The 16,883-nt window shown below is 41.7% G+C and overlaps 1 protein-coding gene across 2 annotated transcripts in view; it reads left to right on the top strand.

The window, feature by feature from the left end:
• The first annotated feature begins 1,004 nt into the window (after positions 1 to 1,004).
• Positions 1,005 to 16,883, top strand: part of yap1 (Yes1 associated transcriptional regulator) — a 30,069-nt gene continuing 14,190 nt past the window's right edge. Inside the window, exons 1-4 of one of the 2 annotated variants that reach the window (XM_062553060.1) lie at positions 1,005 to 1,663; positions 2,187 to 2,419; positions 9,883 to 10,019; positions 14,038 to 14,151. In XM_062553060.1, the coding sequence (XP_062409044.1) occupies positions 1,463 to 1,663; positions 2,187 to 2,419; positions 9,883 to 10,019; positions 14,038 to 14,151 (685 nt within the window). In that variant the 5' untranslated portion in view covers positions 1,005 to 1,462. The remainder of the gene's footprint in view (positions 1,664 to 2,186; positions 2,420 to 9,882; positions 10,020 to 14,037; positions 14,152 to 16,883) is intronic. The other variant, XM_062553061.1, reaches the window with a different exon arrangement.

The following is a 16,883-nucleotide window of genomic DNA, read 5'->3' as shown; positions in this document are numbered from 1 at the left end:
ATAAACAAAAGTGATGTCATCCATCATTGTATACCCCATCTTTAAATACAACAAATCTTTTCATCTTGTATCACAAAAATCCTCAACAGACTATAGGCATTTGGTAACATCTACACTGTAGCATCATTATGCATACTGTTTAATTTTCAGCGTTTTATTTCTATTTAGGTCAATATGAGCAAGATCTGACCTCTGAGATCCATTCTTTATATGCCTCTGCCGTTCCAGAGGGCGATTAATAGTCTTTCAGTCACTCAAAGTATGGGAAAGCTGCACAGGCTCTGTGTCCACATGGGGCTGTGTCTTGATCAAACGATATCTCAATGGAAGGGGTGCATTAGCATAACAATACTGGGAGCTGCATGGAACTACTTTAGTATGACGCAGCCAAGAAAGAAAAACAATTTATTACTTCATTCATGATGAGGGAATCTGTTAAAGAGCAGTTCTGTTGGTTTTTGCTTAATGACAGACGAGAGATAGCCTAAACTTTGGATATAAAGCTTTACCATTCTGAAATCACATAAATATGAATATGGATTATGCCAATGTTCTCAAAAGTAGTTTGGGATTAATCCACCCAAAACACAGTAAGAGTAAAACAAAAATATAGCCTACTTTGACTATAAATACTATAAAATATTATTAATATAGAGCCTGTAAGCCTATATTGCAGCCTAACTATTGCAGGCTAATTGAAGCTGTGTGAAGCTGCGGGCATGCTGACACAGAAAAAAGGGAATATATATATATATATAGAGCGGTGACTCAAACAATCACAATGTCTATACAGACAATAATTAGTTTGTGTAAAATATATGCATCACTTGAACTGTGTGTGCTTTCATGCATCCTGAGTCACACAGCTTCACACAGCTCTTGTAAAATGGGGAAATGGCTGCGAGCAGAACGAGACCACGCCTCACTCGCTGTGACTCAGATCACATGACTCAGAAAGTTTAATGTCCTGCCCAAAGTTTAGTACCAACTTGGGGCGTAAAAAAAATCCCGAACTGGGACTGCTGTGATTTCGCATTCGCGGCTACGGAGTCTTTAAGTTTTGGAAACGGATACCTAAGCATCGTTTTTGATAACTCAGTTAATATTTGGTTATTGTAATTTTTGCGTTTTAGTGAAGTTACTAGAGTATGTAGTTATGCGCGTAACTACATTTATGAGTTGGCTGCGTCCTTTCGTAATAGCCGAATAAAGTAGCCTGTACTTCGCAGGATTTATTTAACTAGGTTAACACGGACGGTAAAAGGGTAGACCTGTCGAATGAGCAGTTAAACTGTTGGATTGCATTTTTAAAAAGGTTTCTTTTGACAATCGGCTGCTGTGCTATCCAACATCGTGGATTGATATTTTTCGTTTAAGGACAAAGTATATTATTGTATATTTTTTATACAGGTTAGCCTAGCAACATTTTCCGTTACAAAACTTTTTTACAGTCTTTGGAACTATGGATCCGAGCCAGCACAATCCCCCTGTCGGCCACCAAATCGTCCATGTTCGGGGTGATTCCGAGACTGATTTGGAGGCTCTTTTCAACGCCGTAATGAACCCGAAAAATACGATTGTACCCCCCTGTGTTCCCATGAGGATGAGGAAACTGCCGGACTCCTTCTTCAAGCCTCCAGAGCCCAAGTCTCACTCCAGACAAGTAAGACCACCCCGCTGGCCTAATATCCATAAGAGTAACATTGGCTAATCAATCTGAAAACTTTGGTCGTAAAGATGTTTTTAAAGATTATTATTATTATTATTATCATCATCATCATTATTGCTGCTGTTGTTGTTGTTGTTGTTGTTGTTACTGGTTTACAAGCAAACTTGTCTGAAATTGCATCATTATGACTTATAGTGATCATAGGCTGCATATAATAGACTAGATTAGACTAGTAAACAGACCATAGTGCTACATTCTCTAAATGTCCATAATAGGCCCATGGAAGCCTAATGCATGAGAAGGCATGAACATTTTTGCACAGAGAGGCCTAGCTATTCATTGCATGTCAACAACAATAAAGATGATCATCCCAAAGTGAAGATAGCATCTGAAAAGCAAATAGGCTATCTGTCCACTGCTGTGTCTTGCATCTGTGGTTAAGCCTTTGGTCTCTTGGTTAACCCTTAACTTTAATGACTTCCTCTTCACTCTTTCCCTTCTTGGTGTGTGCGTGCAGGCGAGTACGGATGCCGGGACAGCAGGTACTCTCACCCCACAGCACGTCCGGGCACACTCCTCCCCAGCCTCCCTCCAGTTGGGCACAGTGACTCCTGGCACGATGGGCATGCCCCCAGCAGGGACGTCCCCACAGCATCTCCGCCAGTCTTCCTATGAGATCCCAGACGACATGCCCCTGCCCCCTGGCTGGGAGATGGCAAAGACCCCTTCGGGACAGAGATACTTTCTGAAGTGAGTTGGTTTGTTTATTTATTTATCTATATTTTTGGCTATTTCCATTTGTCAACTGATGGTAATTGCAGCAGTATTACCGAAGTGCACTGAGACATTAACCTTCATATTTCTGTGACTGGATCCTGGCATAACAACTAAATATGTGATTAATCTTATGGTGGAAAAACTAAAAGTTGTTATTTGGTCAGCGTAGAGCCAGTGCACCAAAATGTTTTCCTTTTTCTGGAGTTTCATGTGTATTATGCTTGCACATTTCAGTTGTATTTTCCTACAGTGGATGTACTAGAACATCTAGTGGTTTAGAGAAAGTCGTAAATCATGACTATTGTTGCAAAGTTACAAAGTCATGAGCATTTGCGTCATTTAGCTACACGATTACATGTCATTTAGCTTAACCAATTTGGAGCCTGTCACTCATGAACACAAACAGCAACAGGAAGTTATAGCATCTCCATTATGAACAGTCCTACCTTAACAGGATTGTTTGTGTTAAAGTGGACAGACCTACACTTCCTTTCAAGGGTGGTGTAGACTCAACACTAGCACAGGAAGTAAGTAGCGCAGACTAATCCAAGTTGGACATGAGTAGACTATGGCACAGCACATATTACATGCTTTCAGTGAGTCATTGTGGAAACCATGAGCAGTGATTTCACCTATGATGACCCTTGAAATTAAAATACTGTCAAGAGTCAAGACTAGGAAGAAATATGGCCTCATCATTTACCAGCAGCATACCCCTCCTCCTGGAATGTAGCAGAGTAAGTCTTCTGCGGAAACACAGACATTATATTACGTCTTATGAATATTCACGCTGTAAATCTGAGGTCATTTAATAAAAGCAATATGCTCTCAGTTTCCATACCAGTGGCAACTCTGAAGTGACAGCAGTCTTCTCTGCATCTTATCAAGTGAGGTTGAGCAAGCCAGCTGCTAAATTAGCTTGCAATTGGTTCACTGGATATCTGACTTCTTGACTGGGGTCTGGCATTCTTATTGTGATAATCAAACCGCAGTAGTGTTATTGTTCTAGGGTTATTACGTTTTACTCCTTGTTACTTTGTTGTAACTATTGCATATGTCTTTGTAACTTTGCATAAAGAATGCTGAGATTATACTTGTATTGCTGGATGCACTTTTTCAGTCCACGGTGTGTGTTTATCCCAGAGTGTAGTTTCATGTGTTTATTTCATCATACGTAAAACATCCAAAAAACTGACCGAAATAACCGAGCTTCTAATACGAACCCCTCCGCATTTCGTGACCTTTTTGAAAAGAGGCAATGCGCATGGGGTAATCTTGGTCAGAGAATGGGCTTAAGTTGTCCTGAGTGTGGTTGGAATACACATGGCCAGGTTGCTGTCTGGTCTCAATAAACAGTGAAGGCCTCCCCCTGGCTGGCCTTGTCTGGCTTCCCCTCGGTGTGTGTGTGGTGCTGCGCTCTGTGTCTGTTGTGGGCTCCCTGGGATCGGGTTTCAGGGGGGAACAAAGGCCCACTGTAGGAGCGAGTGTACATAGTCCAGGCAGATCTGGTAACCTCATCTGCCAGTGGGATGAGCGTGAAAGAGTGGGTGAGTTAGTGAAAGAGAAAGAGTAACACTGCCCCGGACTGCAGTCGAGCGATCTCGAGCGAACTGGTTGGAGAAGTCCTTTTGGAGGCTGAGGTTGGGATGTATGGCCTGTAATTAGAGGGCTGGGAGGAGGAAGATTTATGAGATACACTGAAGATGCATCTCTTAAAATGTGATTTGGGTTTCTTTTTGTATTTCTCTGTCTCTACATTTGACGCTGCATTTCGGAACGTAGTGTTGGTGGTTGGGTTGAGTTCCTCTGTCTTTATAGATTTTATACGTGCACATCCCCCAGTTGAATGATCATCTGAAAACAGTTGCCCTGGACATGTTTTATGTAGGATAAATAAGGTTATTCGTCTGTTTGTTGTTCCATGGATGTTTTGACACAGCTTCATAGAAAAGTCAAACCTGTGAGCAGCTGATTTTGGACATTGGTGATTGCACTTAAATATAGATAAAAGAGAGCTTTCAAAACCAGATGTTTTAAAAGTGAACATCTGGGGAACATCTGCCTGTTATGCCAACGTTTTGCGGAGAAGAGATGGCGTGATTTTGAGACTAGTTGACGTCTACTTGTGAAAATGCTAATGCATGAAAAAATGTTCAGTATTATTAAGTAGCCTAAGTTTTCATCTCCATTTGAAACTTAAAAGGTACATTTAAAAACAAACAAAAAACAAAGACAAAGTATTGATACTTTTTCTATAGCAAAAAAACTGTAAATCAGTTTACAGATTATAGGTATTAGCCTTAATCTCAGTGCTTTAATGTTTCCTTAGACTATGTGTATGGAAGTAAGAAGAGAAAGAGTTTTATTTGTGTAGAGCAATCAACCAAGCACAACCAGTATTTGGTTGATTGCCCTACATTGCAGGATGGTATTACTGCAGGATTTACTTTGTTAACACTGTTGTTTGAGTTTCTCCATGATGCTACAGAGAGATTTCACAGAGGGTTAGATGTAGGCCAAGATGTCCTCTTACGATATGAGCGAGCGTATAATTCTGGACAACACTGGATGCAGCGATGTTTCCTGCCTTGCTTTCGCTGTGTTTTCATCATTTCATGGTGACTTGTTCAAAAGTTTGTTGTTTTTGGGGTCGCGACAGGGTCAGAAGTGCATAAATCCTCGGTTGTTGAGTGTATTTTTCCATTCGGTGTGGTCATGGGGACATCCTCTGTCTGCTTTAGATTGGAGTGCTGCAGACGCTTAGTCTGGACTGAGAGTAACCCCAGCAGAAGGGCTTTAAAGAGCCTCCTATTTATAAACAGGGCCTTTGCTAAGGGAGCAGGAGCCAGCCATCTTGTGAGTTTGGTGATAGCTCATGTTACACCCAGGTGATCCACCAACACTGGAGGCCCAGTAAACACATTTGTGTACTAACAGAGAGACACAAACACAAACACATGCATGCTGTTTGGTGTTTTTTCCTCCCTGGGTTGCAACCGAAGTCATTTGAGTTCCTAGTAATAAATAAGTCACTTTGGAGAAATGTGTCTTCAACTTCTGTGGGAGTTGCAACTGAATTGCCTCAGAAAGACTAACTGTTATGAATGTTGAATCGCTGAATGTTACATGACTAAAAACGTATCGAACTGTTCTCCACGGTGTTCGTTACGCACTCCTGGCCACGGTCATATGGGTCATACTTGGCCTGTTTCAAGTTGATGTTTTTTTTTGCCGCGCGGCATGGAGATTTCACCCATGAGAGGAGAAGTGGCAAATAAAGGTGGTTAAAGTGGTTAATCAGTGACCTCTAAAAAACAACTGTTCACTAAGAAAATGTTTATTTTGTAGTGGAATCTCATATGATTGCATGTATTATGTTAAAAGGTTTAAAGGTGACCCTGATCAACTTTGCCAATGAATGTCTGTGTCCGTTGTGTACATGCATAATATAGTAGGGCATCCTTGATCAGCCTTTAAAAGCTTTTTCGGTCTTGAGTAATGTTGAGTTCAAAATGCACTGTTAGCTGTTGGATCAAGTCACATTTAAGACAGAAGAGTGATTTTGACTTGAGAACAATGAATTGCCTACCCTCAAGTGCACCAATCTCCCTTTCACATCATATTCATCAGGAGTATGTAGGCCTACATAAAACACGTTCAGAAAGGGAAGTCTTTGTCGTCTGAAACAATAATAATATGTTGTCGGTTTGCTGGTGAAGGAAAATAGGTAGAACATGACTGTTAGTGAAGAAAGGAGAATATTTTTGTTTTCGTATCTCCAAGGAATTTCTCATGATGTGCAAGCTTCAGGGCCATAGTATTTTATTTCTCAAACAAAATAAGAACAGAGCTCCTAGGCTTCTGTAATTTTGATGTGCTTAAACGTTTAGTATTGAGAGCATAAAGCTGAGAGTTGAGAGCATAATTGAAAGTTGAGAGCATAATTGAGAGTTATAAAGCTCATATAGCTAAAAAGAAATGTGTCGGGTATATCCGAGTGTTCAAATGCAGCAACCAGTGGATGAATGTTTTGATGAGATTTTCAGTTGACAGTTGAGCCTTATGGTTTGGTAAGGGCACTTGAAAAATATTGCAAAGGTATTGTGATAATATTATGGCAGTTTGGATGAAAAGCTATCTGATCTGCTGGTTTTATAGACAGTATAGATAAGTGTGTCTACTTCAACAGCAACCACTCAATGTTGTTGCCATGATAGTTGGTACCATAAGACTAGCTCATGGCAGAGCTGTCAGACTAGCTTGTTACCGAGCTGTCAGATAGACTAGGAGTTGAAACCATACATTCAGGACCCAATTTTATCAGTAGCACCGTGAAAAGACAACTTAAGTTTGATGTGACCAAAGCTGAAAAAAGGGTGTTTTATGTTGCAGAGAGATGTTCTATAGACTACTTTCTCCTTTCTGGCTTTCACAGAAGCACTGTTTAGATTTGGTTTTAGAGTCTCCTCCTCCTGTGATGGATTTAATCATCTTGTTGTAGCCAAACCAGTCTGGTAGTGGTTTTTGGTTTGATAGTTGAGTTTGTGCCAAATGTGGATCTCTTCAGATAGTGGATGGAATTCTGCAATTAGACACCATGAACACTTCAACTTAAGTTCTCACAGAAACTCAAATCTCTCAGCCATTTTTGCCATCGCAGCATGCTGACACAGCCAGGATGTATGTGGTACAGTAATCTATTCTGCTCTCGAAGTGTATTCTCTTCAGGGTAAGTGCTTGTCAGGGTAAACTACCTGAAGACACAAACCTGTATGATGGGAGGGGTTACCTGAAGCCTCTCTCCACCCCACCGACTTCCCTGATTAAAGTCTTTGGTGAATCTCTGATCTCTGTGGTTACTTAACGGCTGAGCTAAAAGCACACAGACTTGTCAGTAGTCAACGCTCACCCCCCCCCCCATCCACCCCCCAAAAAGACTTCTAGCAAAACAATAATATGCAATCAAATAGGAAAGTGTGGCCTGTCCTCCCCGCACTTCCTTCAGTGCCCCTCTCTTCCCTTCTTTTCTCTGACAGTGTCATAGTTTCCAGCAGCAGGAGGAGGGGGCAGGGCTCTTGGATAGTAACAAGACCACTGCAATACAGTCAACCAATGGAGTTCTGAGCGACTGCTTCCGTAGTTGCTGTTGCCCCCCCCCTACCCTCCCCTCCCCATGCCTTTTTCTTTCTTTTCTTCTCTCGTTTTTTTGTTCATTAACCCTTCCTCCCTCTACTTCCCTCCTCCTCCTCCTGACCCTGTTGAAGGGGGCCTCTCTGGTGAGAGAGTCAGCCTGGGATGGAGCTGTTTTTCCTGGGCCAGTGCGTATGTGACTGTGTGTGTGTGTGTGGTGTGTGTGTGAGAGTGATATGGTTGGGGGTGGGGCGGCTGCTTGGCTGTGGGAGGTGCGGAGGCTTTATGGAAAGGAGGAGAAGGGCTGGATTTGGTCCTTTGATCAGTAAAAGCACAAACAAGAGGGGGGTTTGAAAATGGGTGGCTGAAATGGGGGAGGGGAGGCAGATATGCTGACTCAGGTCTCAGGCTCCAATTCTCTCTCTTTCAGTTTGTGTCTCCCTCAGTCTTACTCACCACTGGGAGAGAAATAGGCCCAGCCTGGTTGGGAAGTGACTCACAAATGTCACTTCTTGCAAATCATGAATAAACACTTCAACTGAGTCTCTCAGGGAAACTCAAATCTCGTTGCCATTTTTTGCTTTGACCGCGTGCTGACATACTGCTAGGGTTTATGTGCTATTATTATCTGTTCCCTCTCTTGGGAGTTTACTTTATAGTAATGTGAAAAGGTTTTATTTTTTTTTTAAATCCAGGCCCGAAATGCAAAACAGTGGCCAGAGGCCAGACACGTCTGCAGCGAAGGCTCTGAGCTCTAAATAAAGCAGCAGTAGGGTTTGTGGGTTGTTGCTCAGTCTAGGCCTTTGTCAAGCAGGTGAAAGCTTTGTAAATGTGGCGCCAGATTGTTAAAGACCCTGACACTTCACAGCGTCCATAGTGCTTCCAGGAAAAGGGACCCCCTATGTTGAGCCCCCACCCTGACCCCCCTGAATAGGGGGGCTGGCCACAGGGGGAGGGGGGCTTTCCTGTATGCCCCCCCCCCCCATCCCAAGCCACACACAGCCACACACAGCCACAAAGTAGTAATTAGACATGCCGTCAGAATGCACACAAATGTGTCCAGGACTGTTCCCACTGAGAAAAGATCTGGGACAGACACACACTAATAGAGTGTTTATTTTTATAAAGTGCATTTAAAATGGCAGTTTAAGGAGAGCTTTTTCTTTACTCGGGACTTATTTGTTTATGAATTTGGCAGCGTGTAGCATTTCATTTCCGATGGCTATTGTCAGATAAAGATGATATTAGTATACTGATCATATAATATACTAATATGTTGACTGTCTGCTATGTCGACCTTCCATCAATACGAGGTCACAGTCAAGATTCTTTTCTTCTGTGATCCATCATTGGTGGAATGATTTACCTACTACTCTTCATTCTGGCGATTTATTTATTGATTTTATAGGTTTTTATGTGACTTATGTTCACCTTATATCTAACTAATTCATTTTTAAAGATTATTGTTTTTATTCCGTTAAACTTAATTTAGTCTTTTAATATGGGTATATTGTTTATTATTATTACAATCTAGGCCATATGACTTTATGTCTTTAAACTGTTATTCTAATGTTAATGTAGCTTAATGTTTTTAAGTCACTTTTGACGGAAGCGTCTGCTAAGATATCATTATTATATCATTATTTATTTTTACTTGTTTACAATTTTCTTTGTTACAAAAACAAAGGCATTCAAAGAAGCAATAAACCACTTTACATGCTTAAAAAACGACAATGATGAAGTGATGTCTGTTCTACTAAAAGTAATAGGTAAAAGGAGGAAGGTAAATGATGCAAAAATGGTGCAAAAATAAAGCTAGAAATGTCTCAAAAGATTTCTAGCTACTCTAGTTTGTCTCTAGTAGCATATTTGGATAGGACTCTGAAGAAGAATTTGAAACCATGGTCTGTCAAAAACAATCACATGTATCAGCACCAAACACTGTTGCATTGATCTGTCTCAAGTCCCAAACAGCCAGACTCAATAAAATTTTGTATTTAAACCTGGAAAGATTTGATATTAAGTACAAGCAGATCCGGCATTTGGACTTACCTCCTGTGAGGTGTCAGTAGTAAACCTCCCATTTGCTGACCCTGTCTGGGCAAAATAAACAGCCCCCTGTGTTTGAAGTTAGTGTTGTGGCTCCCATAGTAAAAATATAGTGATGTTAAGTTAATTGTGAATTTACAAGGTTTCACTTTAATCCAATATCAGCAATGAATGTGACTCTTCACGGAAAGTCCTCTCCTCATCTTTTAGCGTGCCATTTGTCTGACTTCTCTCCACCTTTCTTTGTTTATTTGTAGCCATTTGGATCAGACCACCACCTGGCAAGACCCCCGTAAGGCCCTTTTGCAGATGAATCAGGCCCCTGCCAGCCCCATGCCTTTACCCCCACCGCAACAGCAACAGCCACCACAGAGCGTCATGCCACCAGCCACCGGTAAGGACACAGTCCTTTTCCTGAAATACTCACATCCTCTCTCTTTCTATGATCTCTCTGTTGGCTTGTTGCAGCCTTTGTAACTTTGAGTATATTAGTGCAATATACTCACCAAATCATATGGCTGTGGTGTTGCAAAATTAATGGCCACTGCAGTATGTTCTTCTTAATACTAGGTGAATGTGCAGTCAATTTGTACAATTACTTTGGGCAGGGATAGATAACTTGGTGTGATAGCTAAACCAGTGTTACACTGTGTAAAATGACTCATTCGGTATTATCTGGATATGCTGTACTTCTATTAGCCTGGGTGAATCCAGACGAATCTGTGAGCACATTTTAATTTGCTCTGCAGATCCATCTGGCTACCATCCTATTCAAGCCCATATCTCAATTACCTTAAACCCAGAAACCAATCCCAATCGCTTATGCTGTATGGGGCGGGCTTTATACAATGACAGTAAGAGGCGTATGGTTAGAAGCACTGTTGAACACAGCCAATGGCTGCGCTGATGGCGTCGGTATTAAACGACATAGATGTCTTCTTTGGAACTTGGAAATTGAGCAAATAGCAGTAACTGCATTTAAGACCATTGTTTACAAGAAAGATGTGTTTGCTGTACTTCAGAAAGTTTAATGTACCAGTTTAAGTGTAGTTTCACTGCTGGTTACACTCCCCTGGGGTCCCCAGACCAATATACTGTGATTTGTCAGTTGAGTCTAATGCTGGGTATTAGCGCTGTTTGGTGTGTCAGTGATATCCTTACTGGTTGCAGTATTGGATTGTCATTTGATCTGTTTGGCTGGTGCATCTCCTTTGTCATTTGTTTGTGTTCGTTTGAGTCCGAAAAATGAGGCATGTTAGACCATTTTTCCTTTAGCTGTATGGCTATCACCACAATATGTACATCACTATCAAAAACACCACACAAACTACATTAGTAAACACATAAAACTCCTCACTCGATTGTATTCAAAACTTTTATGGAAAAAGGAATAATGAAAATATAGAAAGAGTTGATATAAAAATGGATATTTATCAACATGTGCAACTTAGAGATGTGATGTGTTATTTTCCAGTTTATGAGGAAATAACATGTTCTTGTCGTGTAAGACTCACCTTTCGGTAATAGTTGCCTCTCCAAAAATCGGTCAGTCTCTTTTAATCACTGATTAGAGAGCCATATTAACTGAAGATGTTAAAAACTGATCCATCATAATGATCTGGATAAAGGAAAACAGGTAGCAGTTAACTTGATTGCTAAACCATGTAGCCTTGACGCTGTTCTGACGTTTGAAAGGAATGAAGGCCAAGAAGAGTGGAAACGTTGGAAATAGCGCTCCCTTGCTTAACATTGTGGGTGAATATGGCACAAACAATCATGTTACCCGGGAGAAATAATTTGTACAGATCATCCGGTGTGTAGGCCAGTGGCTTGAAACAAAGTTGGCAGAAGCCATGGCCTGGGTATATGTCACATTTTGTATTGAAGTGTGAATGCGAGCTAGGCTAATGCACAAAAGGTAGACTTCCACTGTGCCTCTAATAAGTGTTAGCTACTGTGTTTAGCCGAATGAAAACTCCCAAGGAAACACTGACATCTCTTATGGGCCTTCAACTAGCAGCAGTTGCATTTAGACATTGACACATAAAAGCTAATTACTTTATGTAAGATTACGATAATAATCTACTGATTTTTTACGTTGCTTTCCTGCACATATTTTAGCTGTATTCTGTGTCGTAATACACCATAAGTACCTCATTTGGGCTATATGAATGGCCCTACCTATCAAGCATGGTGTGCATTTTAGATGCATGCTGTGCTATGATATTCATGGCCGTGTTGCTTATGCGTTTTTAAGCCCTAATTTTTCTTAATGTTAGGTAAGAAGACAAAGTCTCATCTTTTCCAGTCAGCTGCAGCTCATCCAACCACATCATGATGGCTGATGTCTCCTCATTACCTGGGCCCAACGCCAAACCCCTTGTGCTGATGCTGTTGCCAGTACATTAGCTATAACTCTTTGTATATCCAAAACGTACCTTTTTGTACAGAGTAGAAACTGACATAATATGTGTCACCTGCAGTATATCATAAGTAGCATGGGCTATGAGTATGTTATGTTTATATTTGAATGCATACTTATTTTGATGCCTGTTGTATGTCCTTGACCCCATTTTGTAACATGGGCACTTAAGGGTTTGGTTGGCGAGATGGACTTGACAGGCGGCCAGTGATGAAGGGGGCTAGGTTGGGATTGTAGGGCCGGGGGCAGGCAATGAGACCTAAATGTTTACACGTTCTTCCTGGATGTCAAGCTGAAGACACCAATTTTCATGGAATAATACTTTCCTTGTGGATTACTTTTTTTTCCTTCTTGATATGCCTCGCTGGCAGTTGGATTATACATGGGTTTTTTTGGGAAATATCAACCGAAGATTTCTTTTAATGTTGATTTTGCCTGGATTTTACAAGTAGGAGTTTTAAAGATTGGCGTCAGCAGTTACAGTGGTTATTGAAGAAATTGGATCATCTTGTCCCCCGAACTTTTCAATTCTCAGTTAGTCCTTCAATATGGACGGATTATGTGCAGTTCCCATAACAGAGGCACTTAACAGTTTATTTTATACCACAAAGCCTTGAGATCTGTATTTTAGGCTCCATGTGCAATATGTAAAACATCTAAGTTTGCAAGATAAATGAATTGACTCAATGCAGTGTCTTGTTTATTTATTGAACTGTTTAGAGACTAGAATGTTTGCAGCCTTTGGAAAAACGCGTTTGTGTTTATGTGGTGAAGCCACCCTGTGCTCTTGTGTACAATCCTTGAAGTGATTGGATAGGGCGAGCACTGCATTACAGTCAAATAACTTCATCTGACAATAAAAGAAATAGGTGAAACAAGCTGTTTATTGCCCTTTGGGAAAAAAAGAGGTCCATGTCCAGTGATGGTCTGCAGATAGGCTGGCTGATAGAGTAGAGTAGAGAACTTCAAATAACGAAAGCGCTCTCACACGAGTGTCCCGCCCCGTAACTTTTTTTTCCCCAGTGGGTTGTGCAGCAAAAGCAACATGGCGGCCAGCTGGAGCAAAGGCTAGAGCTGTAACTCACTCCCCTGTCAGTTATGTTGCACGGATACAGAGAACTCTCAGGAATGGGAAGATCTGTTATCAAGTTCAGGTTGCAAATTCCTTCAAATGGCAAATTTTTGGTATGGATCCGCTATGCTACATGTGATGCGCTCACTGTAGTCTGAGATGGGTGACATTCCCCTGAATTGAAAGCTACTGGATTGGGGTGTAACTCCCATTGTGGATGGCAAGATCATTTTGGGGCAATGATGACAGCAAATCAAACTTACAGAGTTACACGGCTCTTTACCAAGTGACATTAATATATTTTGCGCATCCCCAGAATTTCAAAGCAAATCCTGTGGTTGCATTCATGCGCAGATAGATCAGGCAGATCGCATCATCTATAGCAGAAAAATCTTTTTGAATCATCTCTGTTAATGAACTATAATAATGACAAAGAAGGACAACTTCTAGTTTTAGTAGTACAACAGCTATCACACCAAGTCTCTACCCTGTTTTTAAAAAACAAAATTTGCAACATGTCTGAATCTGTCATAAAACTGACACCAAATGTGAATGAACATGTCATTATATATTTAATTGTCTTCTTCACATCTTGTAGGAATACAGGGATGTGTTAATAGCTGCCCAACAGTTAATTTAGTTAGTTGAATTGCTGCTTACTACATGAAACACTGTTACAGCCATGCTGAACTTAAAAATATGATTAAGTTATATTATCACTGTTAATAATAATGCTTTGAGATTCATCAATTTGTGTGAACACAGCATACAATTAAATGTGCAAAATATTTAACTTATATTAACAACAATATATTAACAACAACTTCAATCACCTGAGATGTCTTATTTGCTTATAGTCAGTATAGCATCCATGGACAAAACAAAACCCCTTGCCTTAAATGTGCTGCTTTCTCTCAGGTCCTCTTCCTGAGGGCTGGGAACAGGCAATCACTCCAGAGGGGGAAATCTACTACATCAACCACAAGAATAAGACCACCTCGTGGCTGGACCCCAGGCTGGACACGCGATATGGTATTTTACTTCTCTACCTGCGCAGTTTTCTGGCTCTCTGCTTTCTTTTCCAAAAGCCATTTTGGTGCAGGTCCTGGTGCTATTTTTTTTTATTTTGCTAGTTTGAATCTCTCAGTTTTTACTTCCATTCTTCTTTCTTCTCTTATCTGCTCTCTTCTCTTCTCTTCTCTCTTCCCCTCTCTTCTCGCCTCTCTTTGTTGGCCTGAGTTAATCCCTCTGTGTGGTAGTAAAGCTGACAGAAATGAAGGTAACTGCTTATGTCACTCTGATTTACTCACGCTCGAGGTGCTCCCATCACATCAGAGAGCAGTTCCCAGGGGAAGCGCCTCTCTCCCAGTCGCTCCCAGTTCCCAATTGTATAAAAACCGCTAATTTGTGCTCCATTGGGGTAATAAGAACCATACTGACAAAGAATGCATAAAAGCGTTCCAAAGTATGTGTAAGTGTGCTGATTTCTAAATCACTCATAGAATATCCAGTTTAGAGTCAAACAATATGCACAAGTACAACATATGAATGCACAACATTGACAGATTTCAGTTCAAGAGTTTATAGTACATAAAAATAACCAAACAACCGATATCACCATATTTTTCTTGTTGAAAATATGTTGTTGAAAATATGTATTTCTTAGACCTAGCCTCTTAAATACATTCACTGGATAATTCTGGAATTAGCGTTGCAAAAGTATTATGATGTGTTGTTTTCTGGTGGTGGGAGAGTGCAGCTCCAACCAGCTACACTGTGAGAGCCCGATCACAATAGTGAAGGTCTTTGAAGATTTACAAGTTAACGCACAGGTCTAGTGGGGCACCAAATCGTGCACATAATGAATGTGAGAATGGGCAGGGTTAGGGTTGGGGTACTCTGTGTGTGTGTGTGTGTGTGTGTGTGTGTGTGTGTTGGGGAGGGGGGGGGGGGGGGGATTCACTCATATCCTGCCCCAGACAGGTCTTTAGGGAAACACTCTTTTTATGTTGACAGGGCCTTTTCCTCCGCATTCAGAAACCTGTTCACACACACACACACACACACACACATGCGCACACACACACACATGCGCACACACACACGCACGCAGGCACGCACACACACACACACACACACACGCACGCACGCAGGCACGCACACACACACACACACACACACACATACACACACACACACTCAAATACACACTCAGGTGAAGGTTCCTCTATGTGTGTTGCTGATATGTGGCTCAACAGTATGTCGCTCGGAAAAGGTTGCATTAGCTGTTTGCACCTCAGCCGAGAGCTGAAAAGTGACAGAGCCCCTTTAAGCAGGCAGGACGGCCCCACCGCACACCCCTCCCTCCATCCCCCCCTCCCCCCCTCCCGTCTCCCCCTGCATGAGATTCAGAGCAGAGCTCAGCAGCCCCCCCCCCCCCATCTCCTCCCCCCTCCTCCTCCTGTAGTGGACTTCCAGACAGAGCTGAACCATTGCCAGGCCTCTTTATTCTGTGGTTCAGCTCTTAATCTGTTCCAGACCTTTTCTGTCAAAGAGCTTCAGTGTGCGCTGAGAAGAGGGGGCAGGGAGAGGCGTGGCGACAGCGAGCGAGAGAGAAAGATGAAGAGAAAGACAGAGAAAGTGAGCAGGAGAAGGGAAAGACAGGGAGGGGCATGAAAGGGAAATACCAATGGGATACGTGGCTTCCCCCCCTACTCTTTAAGATGGTAAGAGGTGGAGAGGGGAGAACAAGGAGTGGGTTGCGCTGGAGCCCCCTTCATAGAGAGCATTTCCTTTTGTAGTGGAGGAAACAAACATTAAATATCCCAGCATACACACACACACACACACACACACACACACACACTCACACACACACAGTTCAGTCAGTCTCCAGGCAAAGTTCTGCAACATACTCTGAGGTTCTGTTTTGTTTGAAGCCAAATGTTACTTGTCTGTTTGCTTGGTGATGCCATCGTGTGATATTCCTGGTACAATTGCGATGGTGGTGTCTGGTGAACATTCGTCAACTGTGACTGTCACGCTTTAGTGAGATCTCTTAAAAACAACTGAGCAAGGGCTTATTTCAGGACATGCAATGTCTGAACTCCCTTAGTCTACTTCTGAGTTTTAAACACATCCAGTCACTGTGATTACGTCTCATTTGATGTCTTCTAAGAGAACCTGTGAGTTTATATGTGTCACAGATTGATATGCCAGTGGGTGCGGAATTCTTTTTAACAAGTGTGAACTGAATTTAGTTACTTTCTTGCCTTTGATTCATCCCTTTTTTTAGGCAGACAAGACAACAAACATCTGTATTTACAGTATTTGAGCAAAGTTCAAAATAGTTTTTGATTAGTTTATTTGATGATGAGGTAATTGCATGAGCTGAAATGGAGATAATAAAAATGAGTCTTGTTTAGTCTCACATCCGCTAGCTGTGGCTATACTCTCCTGCTCCACAGACTGAGCCAGTGCAATAAAACTCAGCTGACCTTTTGAACTGTGGTAACTTTAAATCATCCTCTTCTTCAACCACACACACCAACACACACACACACACACACACACACACACACACACACACACGCAAACACACCTCACCCCCCCCCCCCCTCTCTGGACCTTTAGATGTGTATTCCAAAGCAGATTACTATGTAGCACTTTTGTCACACAACAAAGGAACTAAATCTCTGGAAAGTGTTAGTCCTGCTGATTGTCTCATTAACAGACATTTACAGACACTGGGCTGTGGCTTCAAA

This window comes from Sardina pilchardus, chromosome 13 (genome assembly GCF_963854185.1).
Source record: "Sardina pilchardus chromosome 13, fSarPil1.1, whole genome shotgun sequence".
Taxonomy (NCBI): domain Eukaryota; kingdom Metazoa; phylum Chordata; class Actinopteri; order Clupeiformes; family Clupeidae; genus Sardina; species Sardina pilchardus.
This window is presented reverse-complemented; position numbering and strand designations above follow the sequence as displayed.